Source organism: Brachyhypopomus gauderio, chromosome 9 (genome assembly GCF_052324685.1).
Source record: "Brachyhypopomus gauderio isolate BG-103 chromosome 9, BGAUD_0.2, whole genome shotgun sequence".
Classification (NCBI taxonomy): Eukaryota; Metazoa; Chordata; class Actinopteri; order Gymnotiformes; family Hypopomidae; genus Brachyhypopomus; species Brachyhypopomus gauderio.
Window position 1 is genome coordinate 21,909,970 of NC_135219.1, and position 21,631 is coordinate 21,931,600.

A 21,631-nucleotide genomic window follows, 5' to 3' on the forward strand; every position below is an offset into this window, starting at 1 on the left:
GTATTAAGTTTAAAAAAACTGTTAAAATAATATATATGGTCATGTAAAAGTAATTAGGCTACAGATACATCCAATACATGAGTGTTACATCCCTTAGAGTCCGACTAAGTGCTGATATTGCGGTTTTCCATCTTGATAACTTTTTAATAATACCCTTAATGAATATATAGATGTAATTTACTCGTTAGTGCAGAGAGTTTAAGTAGAAAGAAATCCACGATGTTGTGCAGATGCTATATAAACATGAGAGGCAGATCCTTGAGCCAGCTAACAACATGTGAGATACAACACATTCAGTCCACACCTACGCTGTGTGTAATAAGATGAAATAAGACGAAAAACTTAAAAACTGATTTGATTGTTCTAACTGACGTGATTCCAAATCGCCAAACAGCCCTCATTTCCGCACATACATTAGTTTAGCTAGTTAAGATATCTAGATTCTTATTAGCTTACTCTAGATTTTGCATCATGTTTTGCATTGTATATGGCTAAGAAATAATAAAGGCTTGCCCTCCGTTATTTAATATATGGTGAAGCTACATTTTGTTTACACTACTTTTTTGTTTAACATCATCAATTTCTGCTCCTAAATTTCTTTTAACTGCAGAGGGCTAAAGGTTACTGTATGAGCATAAATACAGAGTCCGTTGAAGGCAGGTGCTAGAGTTCTGCTTTGTAGGCACACATACGCCTTTTAGTTCACCTGCAGAATATGATGCATTGCTGTGACTTTTTATCTGCCAAGATGTTTCCCTAATGATTCTGTAGTTGTTTGTGCAGTTGAGACACTCTTGACCTTGGGAAACAAAACTTGTCAAAGAATGCCAATGACTAGTATACTATACGTATAAAAACAAACTTCCTTACCCAAGGTTGATCAACCTTTCTAAAAGAAAAAGGTTCTGTTTCTGTAATGTAAGACATTCTTCAGTGGCCCTCACAATACACAGTAATGAATGGATATGTTATGTCCTATAGTTCCAATATAAATTTTTTGGCCTATGTGAGTTTTTGCTCAGATCTTTGATTACTGCGCAATGTATTATAAGAGCGTTGGCACACAAACTAGTATAGTTGTTTAAAACAAAGGCTCCAGAACCAGATATCTCTGAAACTGAGCCATCAACTTCATCATCCAGTGATAACAGCAAGTGTAGAGGCCAGCAGGAAGACAAAGAAAAGACGATGTGTGCAACGGCAGTTCGACTATTCATTTGAAAAGTCAACACATCTGACAAGAACAAGTCATGATGTGAAAAGTGTGCAAAAGTGTCAGAGACAGAATTTGAGGCTAGTTATCTAGTGGCTGAGATTGTAGCTAAGGCTAAAAAGCCACACATGGTTGCCAAGACAGTCATATTGCTAACATGCGCAACAATTACCAACACATTGCTAGGCCCACAAGCAGTAAGCAAAACTGCAAAGGTTTAATTGTAGGACTAGACAAATTAAATGTGATTATATTAAATTAAATTATATATTATGTCATGAAGTAATAAGTGATAGATATAGGTGATGTGGTTTTGGAAAAAAAAAAAAAAACGGGATGTAGTGGAAAATTTTCCTTGAATTGAATGAACAGATGTTAGCAGGCGTGCCCAGCTCTTGGTAAATGGCGTTGTAGATTTACCAGAGTATCTTGAAAAGGGGGGATTAATTTGGAAGAACCGCATCAGTATCTGCACCGATGGAGCTGCCACCACGGCTGGTAGTGCCAAGAGTTTCATTAGTAGGGTCAGAGCAAAAAAACAAATGTGCAAAACGCTGAGTCTTTCAAAGGGAGGCACTAGTTGCAAAGATGCTGCCGAAAGAACTTTCAGATGTGCTAGACATAGTGTTGGACATTAATTTCATAAAGGCATGGTCATTAAAGACCTGTCTGTTTTTCATTTTGTGCAAGGAAATGGGAACATCACAGCTTGTTGCTACACACGGCCATCTGCTGGCTTTCACAGGGGAAGGTTTTGAGCAGACGGTACAAGTTAGGAAAACTGGTACCGATGGGAGAAAATTCTGCACGTCCGGCGTGGACTGCAGATGTGCGATGGTGTGCAAAACTTGCATTACTTGGTCGACATTTCCAGGCACCTTAATGAACCGAAGGCTATAATACAAAGCCAAGAAGAAAATCATCTCACCTCATCTATCAAGTTGCATGGCTTCATATCTAAGCTCACACACACACCCTGGCAGTCCTTTGTGAAACATGGCAGGCTTGAGACGTCTCCCTTGTGCAGTGAACATTCAAACAGTTTGACTGTCATCTGTGACCTTTGGAGTTCATGTGCACTGTAAAGCTCAAAAATACTTTCCAGCTAGCAGAGATCAGGGAAGATCGCACATAGAAACAAAAAAAAGAAAAAGAAAATAAAGATAGGGCTTTGAACAGGGTTTGGATGTCTTTGGAGAATGGGCTCCCAATTGGTTCAAGTAGCACAACAACAATTCAAGAACAAGTATAAAGAATGATATATAAGTATAAAGGGTTGTGGAGTAGGAGCTCAGTGTCTCCCTCTCATCCATCCCTGCCAGAATAGTGTGGTTGTGCACATTGTCCCAGGCTCAGTTTTCACATTGATAGTAAATCACATTTACACCCCCTCCCCCCCACACACACACACAATAGGCCCTTATTGTGTGTGTGTGTGTGTGTGTGTGTGTGTGTGTGTGTGTGTGTGTGTCTGTGTGTGTGAGTGGGTGTGTGTTGGCTGTCAAAGGATGCAGAATGTGCATTTTTTAAATACTAGGGTGATGCAACATTTTGCATTCTTTTAAAGGGTGCTCTGACTGTAAAAACACTGAGAAATGTTAAATTAGTCCATTTCCCCCTTTTCTTACTAATTCAAATCAGTAGTGGCATCAGTAGTGTTCCTGTTTGAAAAACGGCATTCCAAAATGGCATTTTCCTTTCAGTGTTTAGATCAGTCACTTTGATACACTCACCAACAGCCCATTCACCCATATCTTTGTCTGTTTGTATACGAAAGCACAGTAGAATAATGTAAGATCCCTGCCAGTAAAAGTGGTTGTGCTGTGACTAATCATGCTGAGTTGTCAAAATATATGACAAAAAAAATTAATAAAACAAGTTAACACTGGACATGCATTTCCAAATTGGATATAATTATTACATGCAAAGTCATGATATTGGATGCAGATGTAGTGACATTTCTCCTGGACGCAATCTGTATAACTGCGTTAAAATGTGATATTGTTTTAAAAGAAAAAAAACAGTAAAAAATTTGGTGGGAATGAATAGAGCAGACATGTGCTCACTATAACCTAGTTTTACGCATGTGCCAATATTCTTTTCTGTTTGGTTGGATATTCCTGTGTTCTCTGTTCTGTCTTTTATGATTTGTTCCAGGTAGAAGGTTGAGACAGCAGTGAGACGTTAGTTAGAGAGAGTGTGAGGAGAAATGTTCACAAGCATCAAAAGTATAACTGTAAAATATTATTTACTTTGAGGCTTTTGGGGCAAAATGTGTTTGCTACTTGCAGTACACAACTTTTATGCCATGTAGTAACGTTGCTACAGTGTATTTTTATTATCCTAGCTTTCAGTTTGAGAGCTAGCAGACTGAGAGTACATTGCCATCGAGTCACTTGTACATCAGACTTAAGATTCTATGAGCTCGATGTACAAGTTAGCATTATCTAGCAAACAGAGACTCTTGCCGTACATGTCATGAGGGTTTTAATCGACACGACTGAAACTGGGAGTTCAACTTAACATTATCAAGAGGGAACGGGATTTTGTGACATCAGGCGTTGGTCAGAGAGAGAAAAAGAAGGGATGCAGACCTCACCAGTGCTGTTCCTATATTTTGAAACATGCCTGCACAGGGAGAAACAAAATTGAGGTTGACCGCAGGTATAATTTAAGTTTTATTACTGCTGAGGTTACATATGTAACTTAAGATTGTTTATCAAAGAGTCAAATATGATTTTCAATGAAATACTAATAAATAAATGTCAGGTGAGAAATTTTAAAATGGCGTTAATGCATGTGATTCTAGGTATTGATTGATGTTCTGTTGATCCAGAAGGGACGTATAGCCAATAGCTATTATATTAATGTGGAAAGAGCACAAAACCTCTCCATTACTGCCTGTTGCACATCCAGGAAATGAGGAGGAGTCGTGACAAATTGCAGATCTCAAGGAAGATGTTCATATAATGAAATAAAAGATTCTGATGTAGAGAGGCAGTGAGCCAGTAATCTCAGCATCCAGTGCCAAAATAGTCACAACAAAGTACATTGAAATAGGTACAAAGCAAGTAAAAGGCAAAGAAAGATAATTATTTACATCCTTACCAGAAATGAAAAGAAAGTCATAGAGAAACTGATTACCTTCCTATGTAGAACCAGAGACAAGCCTTGTTCCAATAAGAGTGAAAGAAAGTTACTGAATTGTGTGGAAACAGCTTGTGAGTTAGTACAGTTTCAGTACCTGAAGGACATAAAGGCCTGACCATGAGATTACCACAGATGCTATGCTGAGATGTTCGCTCAGATCTCACGCCCTATAGTGTTGTCGTTTCAAAGGGAGGGATGTTCGATTGGAGAACAGCCAATGTGTAATCCAATCCCCCACTTAACGAGCATGTCATCAATTGTTTGAAGATGGTCCCTTTCAAAATGGGGCAGTTTGCACGTGGCTTTATCATCATTCAGTGACTTGCATTCTATTTGGTTCTCCCTTTGTGAATTGAATTGTGTATCACAATTGTAGGAAACAGTGTAAGAAACAGTGTAAGGGTTTTCTTTAGAACTGCGTTAAAATTGAAATGCGCAACTGTTAAGTCACGTAATCCGAGATTTCATTCAAACTGTGCAGCCGTGTAACCTGTCAATGACCCAAATCAAGTTTTCACTCTAACTGTGTAGATGTGCAACCGTTCAACTGCCAAAGCTGAGTTTACACTGAAACTATGAAGCTGCCCCAACTACACCGTGAGCTAAAGATATCCCTGTGGACTATTTTGAATACAATGATTATACAATGATTTCCTTTTATCATCTGCCAGTCGCTGCCAAAGTTACATAATGCATTTAATGTTTGCGAATAGCCAATACTTTTATGTAACCTGCAAACTAGTTTATTTCTTTATAATATTACAGTGCATTGAAAGTTCATAGCATAATGATAAATATTCTTAAGTGCGATGGCGAATAAGAAATCTTTGGGTTGAACCCCCTTCAATACAACATGTCTTTTGTAAAATAAAATATATATTGTACGAAAGTGATTTATTGTGATCAAAGCCTTACAATTACACATATTTGCTCCCACATAACTGAAATATTATTACACACACAGTTTTCCATTCTCATGTTACTGCCTCGGGCAGTAGTCTACATGTAGACTATGTGTGTTTTCTACTTCTGGTTATGTCCACATATGTATTTCATATATTTTCATATATTATTTGGGTGTGGTCCTAAGTGCGTGTGTTAATTCGTCTCACCTGTGGCTTGTCTGATCATCACCTGGGTCTCATTTATTTCAACCTATATAATGTATATTCAACAATATATATATGCAAGTATATACATCTATATATATATATATATATATATATATATATATATATATATATATATATATATATATATATATATATATATATATATATATATAAGTATCTATACACATGTATATACATCTATATATGTATATACATCTATATATATAACAATATATATACATGTCCCATGTTCGTCTTTGTCTGTGACCATCTTTTACCTTCTGGATTTCTGGTTAAACCACCTGACAACACCAATTCCCCATGTCAGATATCCGACCAGTGCCACGAAGCCAAAAAACAACCCACATGTTGGATAGAAAGACAATGTTTCACTCTTCCAGACGCACTGCAACCTGAGTCCAAAGGTTCCAGCTCTGTGCAGGGATCTGTGAGAGATGGAGCCCATGTGCCAAGAGAAGATGAAGCCCATGTGGGATTGGAGGAGACTCAAGAAACAGACAATGAGCAAAATATCACCCTCGAAACAAATGTAACCCATGTTGAAGGCTAATTAAATGATTCACCAGCTCAGACTTTAAAAGAAGGGTCAAAAACACTATGCCATATAGATCAGACTGAAAGTGGGTTCCCATGAGTATCAAGTCAAACCTGCCATTAGATTAACTTAAGATGAGGTTGGGAAGCCTGTAGATCAATGTGTAACCATAGTTCATACATGGATCATAATTTAGATAAGGGACATGATGAGCGATGCTTTCTAGCCATATCAAGGTGTCATTGCGACATTAGAGGGGGTAGTGTGAGAACCTGAAAATAAGGGAAATTATAATTCATTTGGTTTAGTCAGTAATTTACAAAAAAAGGGGTGATAACATTTTAATAGAAAAAGTTTAAAGGTTATTGGGAACATATAGAACGATCATGTGTTAAGTGCAATCTAGTTTTATGTGCATCTCGCAAGGCATTTTTGTAAACTTTTTGGTTTCATACATTTCTGTGTTCTCTGTTCATAGTATTTTATGATTTGTTTCTTTGTATTAGGGTGGAACAGGAGAGATACATTAGGTTGGAAAGAGTGTGAAGACAAAGGTTCATGAGCAGCTATAGTAAAACTGTGAAAAATAATTCACTTTGACAGTTTTTGAGTAAAAAAAATTTAAAGCATTCTTGCCATTTATTTTTTAACTTACTATCATAGTTCTCAGTTTGAGAGCTGGTGGACCAAGATAGTACGTTGCCACCAGTTCGCTTGCTGAACTTGCTGAAGAGGCCGGACGAGCTCAGAGAACAAATTATTGTTATCTTCCAATGAGAGACTCTTGCCATTTGTGAGTAGCGGATTTTAGTAGATATGACTGGAACTGGGTGTTCTGCCTGGTATTAACAAGATGGAATGAAACTTTGGCAAATCAACACAAGGCAGAGCATCAGTCGGAGAGACGGTGCGAGAGAAAGAGACGGGACATAGACTCGAGAGAGACATTGCGTGTCTTTCGAGGTACTCTTCGAAAGGAACAGGACCGTGGCCTTTTGCTTTACCTCTTACGATGACAGTGGTGGACTTCTTGGCTGGGTTGCCCACGTTGTTGCTGGCGATACAGCTGTAGATGCCGGCGTCCTCGGACGAGACGGCTGGCAGTGTGAGTGTGCCGTCCTTCACCACACTCTTCTCAGGAAGCCGCTCTGTGCCGCTGCTCCAGGTGAGCGTAGGAGGGGGCTCACCGCCCGTGGCGATGCACACCAGAGACACGGTCTGCCCAGGGTTCACTACAATGGGGTCCTCCACCAGCAGTTTGATGGATGGAGAAGCTGTGGAGGTAAAGGTTTAGTTGGGATTGTTGAATGTAGGTGCTTTAATGTCAACCTTAACATGATTTTGAATTTGGCTTTAGCCACATCTAAAAATATTGCACGCATTTTAGTAGGCTTGACATTAATAACTCGTCAGAAGGTGGGCCTCAGAGGTGGGCCTACTGCGACTTTAAATGTAAATTAATTCAGTGCATAATCCCTGTATTTAGTCCACTTTTGTTTGCCAAAAACAATGTGGTCCATTTGTGACACCTGCATGTATTGTCTGGGGTGTTTAGCATCCTTTTTGATGAAACACAGGGTTTCAGTGGGGTTGTGACATACTATGTTTTCACATGCCCCTTCCATTATGGCTAATGAAAAGGTCACAACTGTCTACAAAGGGACAGGCTGGATGACACTGATGAATTTGTTTAACTGTGTAAAGTATGCAAATACAAACCTCAAGTACTTACAGAAATTGTTCAAGTTCAGGCATTAGTGACAGAGTGAGTAAATATACATGAAACCTGATATACCAATGAGTGAGTGATGCATATTCAAGTGTAAACATATTGGCAAAAAAACCCCAAAAACAAAAACAAAAGTAAAATAAATCAATAATTATAAATGCATGTTGTTGCATGTTGAAAATCAAACGGCTACTTCTGCACAACGTAGTGGACCATATTGGTGTGTTCTAGGGAGAACTCTTGTGCGCCTGACCTGTTCTGTTGGTGAGTCTGAAGATGACCCTGCGTTCGGGAATGCCGCACACACTGCGCACGGAGGCGATGCAGCTGTAATTGGCGTAGTCTTTTGGCCTCAGGTTCTTCAGCTTCAGGATCTTTGTCTCCCCCTGCAGCTCAGAGCGAGAAGCGCAGGGCAGTGTGCAAATGTGTGCTCTGGGGCTTCTCACCCTTCCAAAGCTGCCCGTACACTTAATGCAATGTGACCCTTCAACAGCATGCTGGGTTCGTGAAGGACATCCTAATGCCTACCAGCCGAACAGATCTTCCCTCCAGTGCAGGGCACAGTCCATGACAATGCCCCGTAATGAATTCATTATGGGCGTTTCCTACTTTCTCACTGGGTTGTCATTAATTATACATGGGGGATTGAACATTTTTCAAGAAATATGAACTGAAAGTGTCTGAGTTAATTTAGATGTTAATTAATCTGTGGGTCAGTCCAACTGGCCCTTCACCAATGACAGACGTGTATAATCCTATAACACGAAATTTTCAGCATGCATTGTTTATTTTTAGTCTTTTTTTTAGTTTATTCTGCCTGCTGTTTGCTTATGAAGATATTAAAAAGTATGTTTTTAAAAAGAACACTGAAGTACTGTTGCAGTACTCTTTAAGAGCACTTTTACTCTGGCTTCAGCTAACACCTTTCTTTGAGCTTTTGGGTACTTAGAAAGTGCCAACTTTCTATAAGAACAGTACTTGGGATAATGCCAAATTACCAGCCACAAGACACTAGACAAATTACTGGTGCATGCCAAATCATCACTTTACTTCTAAAACACACTGTATCTACTATTAAATGAATTTTGCAACACAGCAATTAAAGTCAGAAGGGACCTGATGAATGTGTAAATATGTGCTGAGGCTTTTATTCTGCACAAGGTTGAGGACGTCTTCCTGCTGGCACGGCAAGCCACGCGTTCCTTCAGGCCCAAACACATCAGTCTTAACCACTCATGAGCAGAACACTAATTACGACTGCAGATATCACTCCACCCAAAACGTTTTCTAGAGCCTGTGCCTTGTCTCGAAGTTGACGCCAGGGACTTCAGCTTCAGCAGAAATGATCACTGCTGCTTGGACTGTGCCGCGTTCTGCCACACTTTTCTGCACAGTGACAAATAGTTGCGGGGTCTTTAGCCCGGTTGACTCTAAATGCATTATGAGGATCTCCACATCGGGAGCAGAGATAGAAACAGCCGTGTTTGTGGAACGAGTCTCTGCTCATCAGTGCAGATTAGAATATCAGACAGATCGTCCTGTGCCAGGACAAGTATAATCATTCATCACTTTCATTTTACACTGATCATCTCACCCCTTGCCCTCGTGTCCTCTGCACCTTCCCCCAACATTATTCTGTTAAAGGAGGAGATGGTCTCACTCAGTCACCTCTAGGCCTGTTTGTGACCGTTATCAGAGTGTTGTCTTTGGCACGCAGCCACCAAACCTCTGACAGAAACTCGGCGGGACTAAGAATATATTTGTCACATGATCAAGTAGAGACAGAGAGCGAAAGAGGGACAGAACCTCATTGCATGAATAGCAGAGAGAAAGAGAGAAATGGACAGAGAGCTGGAAAGTGGGAGACAAAGGAGGATAAAGTGAGAGAAACACACTAAACCAATGCAAAAAAAATGCAAGTCCGTGTTCCCACTGGGTCAGTAAGTGTGTTACAGAGGGAGGCAGAATCACAAGTATTATCATGGCCATCACGACATCTGGCAGTGTGACTGCATCAGCCAAGCCAGGAAAGCTTTCAGTGCTGCCCTGACTGAGGGCTGGACACAGCACCATGAAGAGCCCCCACAGACATGTACAAATGGCGCTAGGCTCTCTCCCTCTTTGTCTGGCCCCGTGGGGGGATCGCTAAGCTGGCATTTAGTGACACAAAAACAACGGAATGCAGAAAGGCTTCGAATGGAGCCCCTGATCTTCTGTTTTAGGGATGCTCTCTGAGGGGAGGAAGAAAGGCAAGAGCCCAGAGTGGAACTGACATGTACCTCTGTACTAATCACCAATGCCATTCCCGCGTTGGGTTCAAAATACCACCTGTGTGCTTTTGTGTGCTTGTGTGAAAGCACTGAGATGCATGGAAGTCTCTTGAGTTGCACGAGGTATTCATCTCTTACTCTCCACCTGATTATCTGTATTATTCTGACTCCTGACAAATTGTTACTGTATATTACGCTAACAAATAATGTGCTAAAACAGTGCATTCTGGGTCTATTACATTTGTTAATTGGCCAAGTTAAATACATTTCAGTGGTGTGAAAACAACAAAGTCAATAAACCTTCACACACTGTGTTAACCAGTGTATTGATGGGTTTTGTTGCTGTTGGCAACAACACCAAAGCCTGAAACTTGCTAAAAGGCCAAGACAGTATTCTTACCTGTGTGAAGAAGGGCTCGTAGATCTCCACACCCTTGTCTGAACCCTGAGACAGCACGTCCCGCCCCCTGTGCCAGCTGTAGCGCACTGGGGGGTTGGAGTTGGCCACACAGCGGAGAAAGACTGTCCTCTCGTAATAGAATTGCTCCTTGGCCTCCCCTATGCTCTGATGGACCGTCACAACCGGCTCATCCAAGTCTGAGGAAGGGAAAACAGGAATCTATTTCTATAAAGGAAGAGTTTCTGCAATATCTGGGGTGAAAACTCACAAAACATTCAGTCGCATAAAACATTTAATAACTGGCACACAATAGGTTTTTCAACATTCAAGATACAGTATAATAATGTTGTATTAATCCTTTTGTTTATTCAAAGAACTGTAAAATTATAATTATCACCATTGGGGTTTCTCCACAAACAACAGTGTTATTCTGCTTGTTATTTTAAATCTTTAGCATTAGTTTTTAAACATGTAAAACATATTTTGCTTATTAGACACAACAGTCACACATTCAAGAATTAAATACTTTATCATAACTGATACGGTTTTAGGTCTGAAATTCCAGCTTTTCCCAGCTTTTTTTCAGCTTATATACCCTGCTCTGTGCCTAAAGCCATCTGACACCTGCATCAAATATGCAGCAGGTGGGATGGTAAGTGAAATGTTGCAGTGGGGCAAATCACTCAGTGCATTCAGTGGCCTTTCCATCGGGGAAAAGAAATCATTTTAGAAGCTGCCAGGTTCCAGATCTGTTTTTACCCACCTCCCCAAGGGGACAGAGTCTTTCTTAATCAACAATCTGTAATGCATACACCCTCCAGCTAGGACGCCAAGTTCACACCGGCCGAGCTCCAAAGCAGACCCACAACACATTACTATACATTCTCCACATGTGGTCACATTACATTCTCAGGAAATGTCATTCAGTTGGCCTTTAAGACTGAGCAGCGTGTTCCTAAACACATCTGAGCGATGTCTTCGAAGCTTGGACGCCCATTTGCTTGTCCATATTTAATTCGATTCTTGTAATTTTACGCCTGCCACATTAAGCCTTAGTAAACACTCATTCATTATGAGTTGGATGGCATTTTACTTGCTAAAGTTTCCCATACTTATTGTCATACTCCCCCCCCCATGTTGCCCATTTGTTGTCTGAATGAACTGGTCAAGACCTCTGTGTGCCAGTAAGGGCAATATGTGATCAATCCATCAAGTATTCTAATGGTGATCTAATGAGGCGTATCACCAGTCAATAAGTGCCATTCGGAATCGGAATGGAAAATGATTAGTGCTGACCTTTCTCCTGGTTATGGAGTCCATAACCATCTTAACAAACATCCTCTGCTCATGCCAGTACGACTTAGAGAGGAAACACAGAACACTCTGAAAATGTTAATCAGTGAATGCACCCTTTAATTTAGCGTCCCCTTTCCCCCTCCTCGGGGTAAATGAAGATCCCAGCCTAATCAGAGAGCACAGGGTGCCCACCAGAATGCTGATTCCTCACTTTCATTAAGACACGTTCTGCCCTACAGCCCCTTAATCAAAATCTAGAGGCGGTCAATACTTCATCCAGGATCCATTACGGCCACGCAGGTAGGAGCAATTACCTTTAAGACCAAGGCAATGCTCTGGACCGAGCAATTGAGTAGGGCCATTTTGGCAGAGCCGACTGCTTTAAATAAATACACTGATTCATTACAGTGAAAGGATGGGCTGCGAAAGCTTATCGGCACGGTTCACACTCTTCCCATCTGACCTAATACACCTGATTCCACTGAACAAGGGCGGCCAGACTCGAACATCCAGATACGTTCAACGTGCTCCTCGGAGGAAGCGGGGTATTTGGGATTTAACATGCGACTGTTGAATTGCAGGTTTGTTGCAATGTGCCCGTTACAACCTTTAAATGTGCGCGACTAGCTGTGATGCAGTTTGCCCAATTTGTCAGATGGCTATTTATAGGCAGGCATATGCAAAAGAGCGTGTGGACGCTGGGAGCTAGCAAAGATAAATATGTAAATATGTAAATGTCCACGCTGAATTAAAAATACGATGAATTTCAAATAAAATCCAACCTCCTACAACAAGCATCGATCTTCTGCTGCTACTAGTACCCATTCTGGTACGGTGCAATTACCCATCATGCAAAGCAGGAGTCACGCTTGATGGATTCTTGTGCTTAAATTCTGAAGCTGTAAGCAGAACACATATGTTGACTGCTAGCATTGCACACATTACCGTAGAAGCACGGTAATAAAAAAAAAAGCTTTGCAGTTTGATATAGAACCTGATAAACTATTGTGCTTGTATGACTTCAGAATGCACTCTTGCCCACGCTGGCAGAGCTCTCTGTAAGACTTTAAAGCAGCTTTTGGTGCCGACACCTTCAATTGTCATCTGTGGATGTTATTAGCAAGAAGAATACAGTAAAAAATGTGTAAAACACGAAAGAAAAAATCATTACCAAATTCAAGAGTGTTTCTACACAGTCTGGCTGCCTCCTCTCTACACTGGAGCTCGGAGCAGCCAGGGGTTTTAGTGAACCGCTGCACTCTCTCCGTGTAATCCATAGCAGTCATAATGGTGAAAACCCCCATTAGGCCCATCAGGCTGTCACTGCTAGGTGTCACAGGGCTGGAATTAAATTCACCCCGACTGCGTGGCACTAATCACTGTCCCAGTTTGATTACACACGGCACTGATGACCTGGGTGACATTTGCATGGCAGCTTTCTGTGTTAAAATAGTCCCACAAGGCAAAGATAAGCAATTTGCCTCCAGCCCAGAAACAGGGGGTAGGGTGATTGGAAACTTGCAAATTGTCACCTTCCAGATGTACAGCTAATGAGGCAACAGATACAGTGGCCATGCGACATGTTGGTAGCCCGTGAGCGGTTGGTCAGCCAATTCCCAAGGAGCTTTTCTGGGCTGAAATATGGAGGTGAGGTATTAGAGGGAAAAAGCTATTACCTGGCGCTAAGCTCTGACGGCCAACAACTTCGTCACTACGCCCTGAGCTCCAAGATCTAAAAACAGCCCACAGCAGCATCTCCATTCTGAGTGGAGCTAAGCTCCAAACAGGCCTCTCTCGCAGGCCTAGATGGATGATTTCACATATTAAGACTGGCTGCTGAAATTGTGACTCGGGCGAAGGCAAGATTAAGTGTCTGTTCGCAGCAGGGTTTCCCTGAGCTAGAGTGACTTTGTCTAACGCTCAGATACTGTGCAGCTATCAGTTTGCAAATTAAAGGTGCCATTGTAAAGAGACTTAGCATAGAATGGAATGCTTTATAAAGGGACTCGGCAGTCAGAAATTATATAATTCTCTTTGCAATTATGAATCCGCCAAACCGCGAGAACAGATAGCAGATCAATATGGTCCCATCAGCATAGTGCAGAACCTCGATAACTGCAATAATAATATGACAGAACTGGGATAGAGTTGTCAAATATACTTTAATGAAAAAAATGAGTCTTTGCTCTTAATTTGAGGTGTTACTGGATGCAGAAAATATTTTCCATTATTCATGTGCATGGATTTTGAAATGTGTTTTTCTTCTTGATAATGAGACATTATTCTAAAGTCTCCCCACCCCAATAATTTCCCCACCTTCCTGTCTGTTTCAGCCTCTGTGTGTGTGTGTGTGTGTGTGTGTGTGTGTGTGTGTGTGTGTGTGTGTGTATGTGAGAGAGAGAGAGAGAGAGAGAGAGAGAGAGAGAGAGAGAGAGAGAGAGAGAGAGAAAGTACACAATTGTACAATTGTAAAAAATTGTAGTGAAGTACACAAAGTTTCAAGGGAAATGGATGGGACTTTTTGGAGGTCCTTCATCAGGCAAAGTGCTTGATATATGCAGTACAGAAAATTTCAGGATAGAAATGAAAAAAAAATTACTCTAGTAGACAGAAGTGTTAGAGTGGAACGAATGAATAAAAGATTATGTAGAAGAAAATACTGTATCTGGGAAACAAAAACATTCCAGTAATCATTTTAGCAGTAACAACAACAGTAAAGGCCTCTGTTATACCTGCAATATGTAGAAATATGAAAAATGAAAAACATTTATTCTAATACAATCAACATTTCAACATATACAAATAAACAAGTTCTGGTAGCATGTTGAAATGATCTCAAACACTACTGAAAAATCAAGTGTAATTGTGAAAACGTAATGTAGTTGTGAAAGCACAGTAACATGGTTTTTGTTGTTTTGGTTGAACACATTGAAAGTGAAATAAAAAACGGAGCTGAGGTGCAATGCAGTTAACGTGCAGAATATCAGCGTTAGTGTGAACCTCTCAGCTGGGGGTGTTTACACCTATACTGGGTCAATGATAGAGAAATCATCACCTTTTTTATACCCCCTTTCACAATGCCGCAGTTAACTGGTTGGTTGAGAATAGGCAAGCTGTTTTCCTGTGGCACAAGTCCACACATAAGAAAGCTGACGGAGCCCCCAGAGCGGAGACCCCAGAGCTGACGGAGCCCCCAGAGCGGAGACCCCAGAGTGGACGAAGCCCCCAGAGCGGACAAAGCCCCCAGAGCGGAGACCCCAGAACGGAGACCCCAGAGCGGACGAAGCCCCCAGAGCGGACAAAGCCCCCAGAGCAGAGACCCCAGAGCGGACGAAGCCCCCAGAGCGGACAAAGCCCCCAGAGCGGAGCCCCCAGAGCGGAGCCTCCAGAGCGGACGAAGCCTCCAGAGCTGACGGAGCCCCCAGAGCGGAGCCTCCAGAGCGGACGGAGCTCCCAGAGCTGACGGAGCCCCCAGAGCGGACCCTAGATGCGCTATACACATCTATACACACATGCGCTATACACATATATCAGGTCCAAAGTCAGTGCTAAGCAAACACTGATAATCAAATATACAAAAAGTCTGCAGTTTATTGAAACGCTGCGAAGCGACTTTTGCATTTTTGCAGCAAAACGTGTGTACAAAGTAACTAAATATTTAACAACTTACCTAATGAAGTACTCATGATATCATGTGGTACTGTTAAAGTGATTCCAGAGTGCAGGGCCCAGGACTGAGTGTGTAGCCCAGGAGGGCGTCCTGCAAGCTCTGATTCAGTCTCTTCTTGGCATGCTCTTTGGCACCTCCAAATACAAGCCCTGAATAATTCACTAGGCATTTTTCACCTGAAAGCCTCAGTGACCGTGTGTGTGTGTGTGTGTGTGTGTGTGTGTGTGTGGGTGGGTGCGTGCGCGTGTGTGTGTATGCAAGAGTTTGCGTGAGTGGGGGAACTGAGACTGTTCATGCGTTTACATGCATTATATACACCTCTCAGCACCGAGGTCACCTACTCATAATCATTACATAAAATCAGCTTTAACACTGCAGCTGTGAGGATTCAGGCCGGTCCCCTCATCATCTCTGCGAGAGAACACAATCACATAGTGACCTGCCAGAGAACTGGGCAGCCACAGGATCACGCGTAGAAAACATTCACAACAGCACAGCGCAACAGTGCGGTGTGTCTGCTAGTCAACGCTGAGGCAGGGATGCTACTGAATAGATGTTGACACTGCTGATTATAACTGGTGTGAAACCATAATGACAGCGCAGTAAGACAAATTCAGCATTCAGAAGAGCTACGATGAATGGATAAATCAACAAAGGCGCATATTTCATATCGAACTGTCCAATCTATAACAACATAATGAAACGCAACACTGAAAACAACATTTATTGCTGCCTATGTTGCTTATGCTATAATTTGCATTTAGACGGTATCAGCTACACGGACTAAATAAAACAGGAACGTAGTTCTACACCTCATCCTATGTATATTCTCAGGAGCTCTGTCTAGCGGCTTTTTGTCCCAGAGCACAAAGGACTTAATTCACAAAACCCCAGTATCATTATCATGAATCAAAATCGGTATATACTACCACAACACAGTTTTAGTTAGTCCTTCGAATCTTGTATTGAGCACATTTCATTTTCCTTGGTGAAGAGATACAGAAGCTTAAAGAGGTGAGGGATTAGACGCTCTCAGCCCAGGCGATCTGTTGGCCGACGAGAGGCAGTAGAGCTGCTAAAGCAGTGACAGTGTACAGGCTCTTCACCGTCTCCGTCGCCTTAAGCCCAGGACTCCTACAGGCTCTTGGTCTCTGTCAACTTAGCCCTTTGCTCCTCTGTCTTCATCACTACCAGGTGTTACTCTTTTTTCAATTGGACGATCTACAGGAGGAGGATGGTGGGGTGTGGGATGGAAGTGCAGGGGGTGGAGGGGTGGGGGAGGGTTGATGGATAGACAGGGTCAACAGCGCCAGACTCTATTCTTCCTCGGGGTGATGGAGATGAGGAAATAATGAGGCCAAATAGCCAAGTCAGAGGGGTAATGAATCTCTTCTTCATCGTCTCCCTCAGACAGTGGTGTACGCCCGGCTTCATCTCCCCAACAATTCATCTCGGAGGAAAACAAGCCCGAGTGACGGATCTCCAGCCCTAACTTAACTCAAACACTTTGCCGTCAGCTGACAGGGGAAACTGCTTATACTGACTTCCCAGTGCTAAACAACCTCAATGAACACTTGAAAAATATCTCTCTTTGATAATTTGGGAAATTAAGTGTGGAAAAAAATTAAATATGGCTCAAAAGCAGAATGTCACTTCCAAACAAACAGTAATATGCGTACAAGACCATTAGCATTAACCCCCCCTCCCCTCAACCAAGATTTAATGGCTCTGTTTTTTTAAATAAAATGGACGCATTAATGAAAAACATATTCTCATGTAAGTGATCATGTTAGTAAAAACTAATTTGCCCTATTACCTAGTAATGTCGCTGATTCAGTGTTTGTCTTAGCCGAGCTGTGATAGGCACAAGTTAGCGCGGCCGCTAGTGCTATGAATGAGTTAACACAAGCAGCCTTGTGCTTTGTTTAAAAAAACCTGAAAGGAGGACAAGATAATTGCAGCCTGCAACAGCTGCCCTGGACCTCTGTGCTGTAACAGGTAGGTCTCTGGGTAATTAGCCTATAACTGCTGGGGAATGTCATCAGTTATTATAGTCATTTACATAGGCTAGTAGGCAGATAAATGTGAAGACAGTAAGGCAATTGCATATTATGTATAAAACATGAAAAAAATATGGCTTTGACAGGTCCTGGAAAAAAGGAGTTCACTTTACTGTCATTGTAACTATAATCATACTACCTGATCCCGGCCCCCAAATTACATTTTGGCTACGCCATTTGTACAGTAATGCATTTCAAATGAGTTTATAGTAAAGACAGAAGACTCCTATACTTCAAGGCTATGAATTAGATAAAAAGGGAAAGTTTTTCATCATTACAATCAAATCAATACTATCATTACTAACTACACAAGATTCTCTTGTGTTGCTGAGGTCAAGCCTGAGAGAAAGGAGCCATGCCAACAGCTTCCGCTCTGTCCTTCATGTGTCCTTGGCCCTTACGTTCTACTTAGAATACTTGCTAATGGCGTTCCAAGACTTGAACTTGTTTTCATGCAACCTGATCTGTTAGCAGGATAATCATAGTTATAGCTGGATATAGGTTCACTGTTTTGCATTCAAACGGCATTTTGTAACATTTTAACAGGCATCTTTCTGTAGGCTACCTTGTGTGGGAGAGCTTGGTTTTGGGTGCAGCTGCTATAAAACAACAAGTTAATGATGGCTGAATGCTCGATAAACAGGCGAGAGATGGCACAAACTTGAAAACAGTTCCATCTGCGAGCAGGAACCCCTGTAACCCGGAAGACCAGAGACTGGCTGAGCAAACACTGGAGCACATTAGAAAAACAAGTGGCGGCTCCGTGAGGCACCGAGCCCCAGGGGGGCGGAGGAGCAGACTGTGGTGTGCTAATGCTAACACGCATGTCTCTGGCTCAGCACCGCAATGGCCAGGAGTGTGCACAGGCATTTCGCCAGCTCACAGACCTGCGTGGTCTCAACGTCCCCTGATGCTTCTGGGACCTTCTTGCGCCTGAAGTTGACAATGCTGCACACTGTGCGTGGACTATAAACTGCTATGATACATGGAGAGAATGAGACAGGGTATATAGAATGAGCATTGTTTGTCACGTGGGCGAATGTAAGGAGCTCTGACAAATTCCTGGGATTTGATTTTGAGTTTGCACCGATCATTCAATATTTAAAAGGCTTGCAGAATTAAAATGAGATCATTATCACTTTCATAAAGTTTTTAACAGAGGATGTTGAAAAACACTGACTATGGCCAATTCAGACCGGTGATTTTCAGCAATGCCAAGTCTAGAGATACCTAGCAGTGTTGAAGGAATGTTTAAAGATAGGTTTTCTTAGGTGTTACAGAGGAGAGGGAATAGATTATAACAGTAATTCTAATCAACTTGAGAAATATCAGCATTTTTATGATCTTTCAAAGAGTTTTATAAAGAGTAAAACTCATGGTAATCTTATTTACTTCTCCACTAAATCACTGACAACGATCTCAAAAGTCTCCAAAGGTGTTTAGCAAGTATTGCACACCTGAGCATCACTTTATAAGAACTAGCTTATAGTTTATACAATGTTTTGCAGAGCTGTAATTCTTACATCGCCATAGAAATCACAAATACAACTGGGGTATGAGAAGAAGTCATTTTTAGCATTTAAGATGTAAATACAATTTGGAAGGTGGAAAACACATTAGCCCTGACTCCACCGGGTTTCATATGACACTGTAACACTATAAATGAACCTTTTTTGTGACCCATCACTAGAATGTTTCTACAATTTCTCTGATATTATGAATATTTGAAAGAGACTTGAATTAGGTACTACAAAAATATACAGTAAAACAAGTTTAGCTCTGAAGTTCTACACAATGTTTCTCACATGCATTTTTGAGGTGTGCTGGTTTTTCTGCTTCAATGACTTTGTAGATTCTCGTGTGTATTCTGAAGCTCTAATAATTTGAATATTTAGCATATTACAGTATATTGCCTATTGTGCATAAATTAATCATTAAATTTTCTACATTCTAAAGACAATGGAGACATTCAAAGCGCACAAGAAGATTATTATGAAATAAATGCTTGAAGAAGTTCAGATAGGAGGTAAAGTGAAAAGCTGTTTACTTCCTGACCCTTCCACAAAAGAATCCAGATGCAGAAAACGGATCGGCCAAGACTCACTCCACTGGCCTAAGGTTGAATGTGTGTGCACATTAAAGCACTGTGAGTGCTGTGTGTGTGTGTGTGTGTGTGTGTGTGTGTGTGTGTGTGTGTGTGTGTGTGTGTGTGTGTGTGTGTGTGTGTGTGTGTGTGTGTGTGTATGTGTGCGCGCATGCAAGCCAGCAGTGACTTTTTGTAACTAGATACCCAGTGAAGAAGAAAAAAAAACTACACAGAGACTTGAATAGACGAAGTTGGAATTCTCAACTCTTCAATAAGCCTGAATGCATAGTAGCTTGAAAAGATTTCATGCTCTTCAAATAAGGCCCCTTGCAGACTCAGGTGTCATACAAGCTGAGAGATGTGCCTTTATGAGAACTGGATTTGACAAATTATGACCCCCTCCCCATTTCCCACCAATACCGATATGGCTTTAACGAATCATCTGATGTAGTATGTAGCATTTGGTTGAAGTCAGAGATGGACTACAGTCCTGGTGTGTTATTCTTTGATGTGTAGGTCTAATGATATGTCAAGAGTTGTGAAACCACTTTGGTAATTTCACAGGCTGAGAGAAAGATAAGAGGAGAAATTACCAGGATTAATAGATTAATATTGTTTACACAAACAACAATTTTATAAAAATGAAACAGCATTCTATTCATCTACCAACAGAGGGAGGCTGTTCATTTATATCACTTACATAAAGACTTGAAGACATATGAGGCAATGTTGTACAGAAAAATAAATGAAAGGAAAAGGTGCTCAAATCAGGCCTGGAAGTATATCAACAGGATGGAAAATTGGCAATATCAGCACTCCAGAACCACTGAGAGGAGCCATTTTCATTAATTACTGAGGAATCAGAGCTTTTCACTGTCACCAGCACAGCTGCAGGCTGGGACGCCAGTTGCTCGGCGTCTAGGGAAATCATCTAAAAATTCACTCTACTGCCCAATCCATACCCCACCTCCAGGCCACTACAGCAGATCAGGGAGGGCTGCATAGGTACTAGCAATGCGCCAATTACTCCCTGTGGCTCTTCCAAGCTGGCTTGAGGGAGATTCGGTCACCCTGCTCGCTCTTATCTTGCTCAGATCTGTGGGAAAGGCTCAAGGACAAACAGCTGCACGCCTACGACTTCTGTTTAGGGGTGACTTCTTCGTCCTTTTATTCTAATCACATACAAACACTTGCACACACTAGTTGGGAAGTAGGGTCAAGGATCCTTCATCCCGTCTGTTATATACGGTCGCTCAAGTTTATTAGGAATGCCATCCTAGTGGTAGCAACGCCAAGGTAATAGCTTTGATTCCCAGGGAGCTCACATGCTGCCATACTTATAAATATGTAAGACGCCCTGGACAAGAACATCTGCTATGTTCTGTAAATGTAATACTGTGTAAGAACCCAATTTGCTCTCAGAACAGCCTCAGTTTTTGAAGGCACAGATTCCACAACGTGTTGCAAACATTCTTTTGAAATTGTGGTCCATGTTGTCATGATTGCATCATGTAATTGCTGCAGAGTTTTCAGCTGTACATTTACACTACGGATGTCCTGTCCTACCACATCCCAAAGGTGCTGTGCTGGATTCAGATCTGAAGGTCCAAGGATTCATGCTGTTTATGTCAAATCCTGACCCTACCATCTACATCTTGCAGCAGAAACTGAAATTCATTAGACCAATTAGATATTCTCATTTAGAAATTCAAATTGAGATTCATTAGACGCAACACCAGCCTCAGAGTTCTGCCCATGGCTGAAAGAAGTGGAATCTGAGGTGGCCTTCTGCTGTTGTACCCATCTACCTCAAGGTTTAATATGTTGTATGTTGTGGGATGCCTTTCTGCTCAGCATGGTTGTAAAAGTGGTGATTTGATTTACCCATAACCTTTCTGTCAGTTCAAAACAATATGGCTCTTCTCATCTGACCTCTCTCGTCAACAAGCCATTTCCACTGCACAACTGCCACTCACAAAACGTTTATTTTGTTTTCTTCGCCATCCTGTGTAATCTCCAGAGAATATGAGGAGGCCGGTAAACTTCTGAAATACTCAAACATATCTATCAAGCACCAACAACTGCAAAG

General features: G+C 41.6%; 1 protein-coding gene across 2 annotated transcripts in view; it reads right to left on the reverse strand.

Moving 5' to 3' along the window:
- Positions 1 to 21,631, reverse strand: part of LOC143523463 (MAM domain-containing glycosylphosphatidylinositol anchor protein 2) — a 150,402-nt gene that overhangs the window by 66,146 nt on the left and 62,625 nt on the right. For both annotated transcript variants that reach the window (XM_077017934.1, XM_077017933.1), the window contains exons 4-6: positions 10,431 to 10,627; positions 8,014 to 8,146; positions 7,036 to 7,305 (exon numbers count right to left, since the gene is read on the reverse strand). In XM_077017934.1, coding sequence (XP_076874049.1) covers positions 7,036 to 7,305; positions 8,014 to 8,146; positions 10,431 to 10,627 — 600 coding nt within the window. The remainder of the gene's footprint in view (positions 1 to 7,035; positions 7,306 to 8,013; positions 8,147 to 10,430; positions 10,628 to 21,631) is intronic.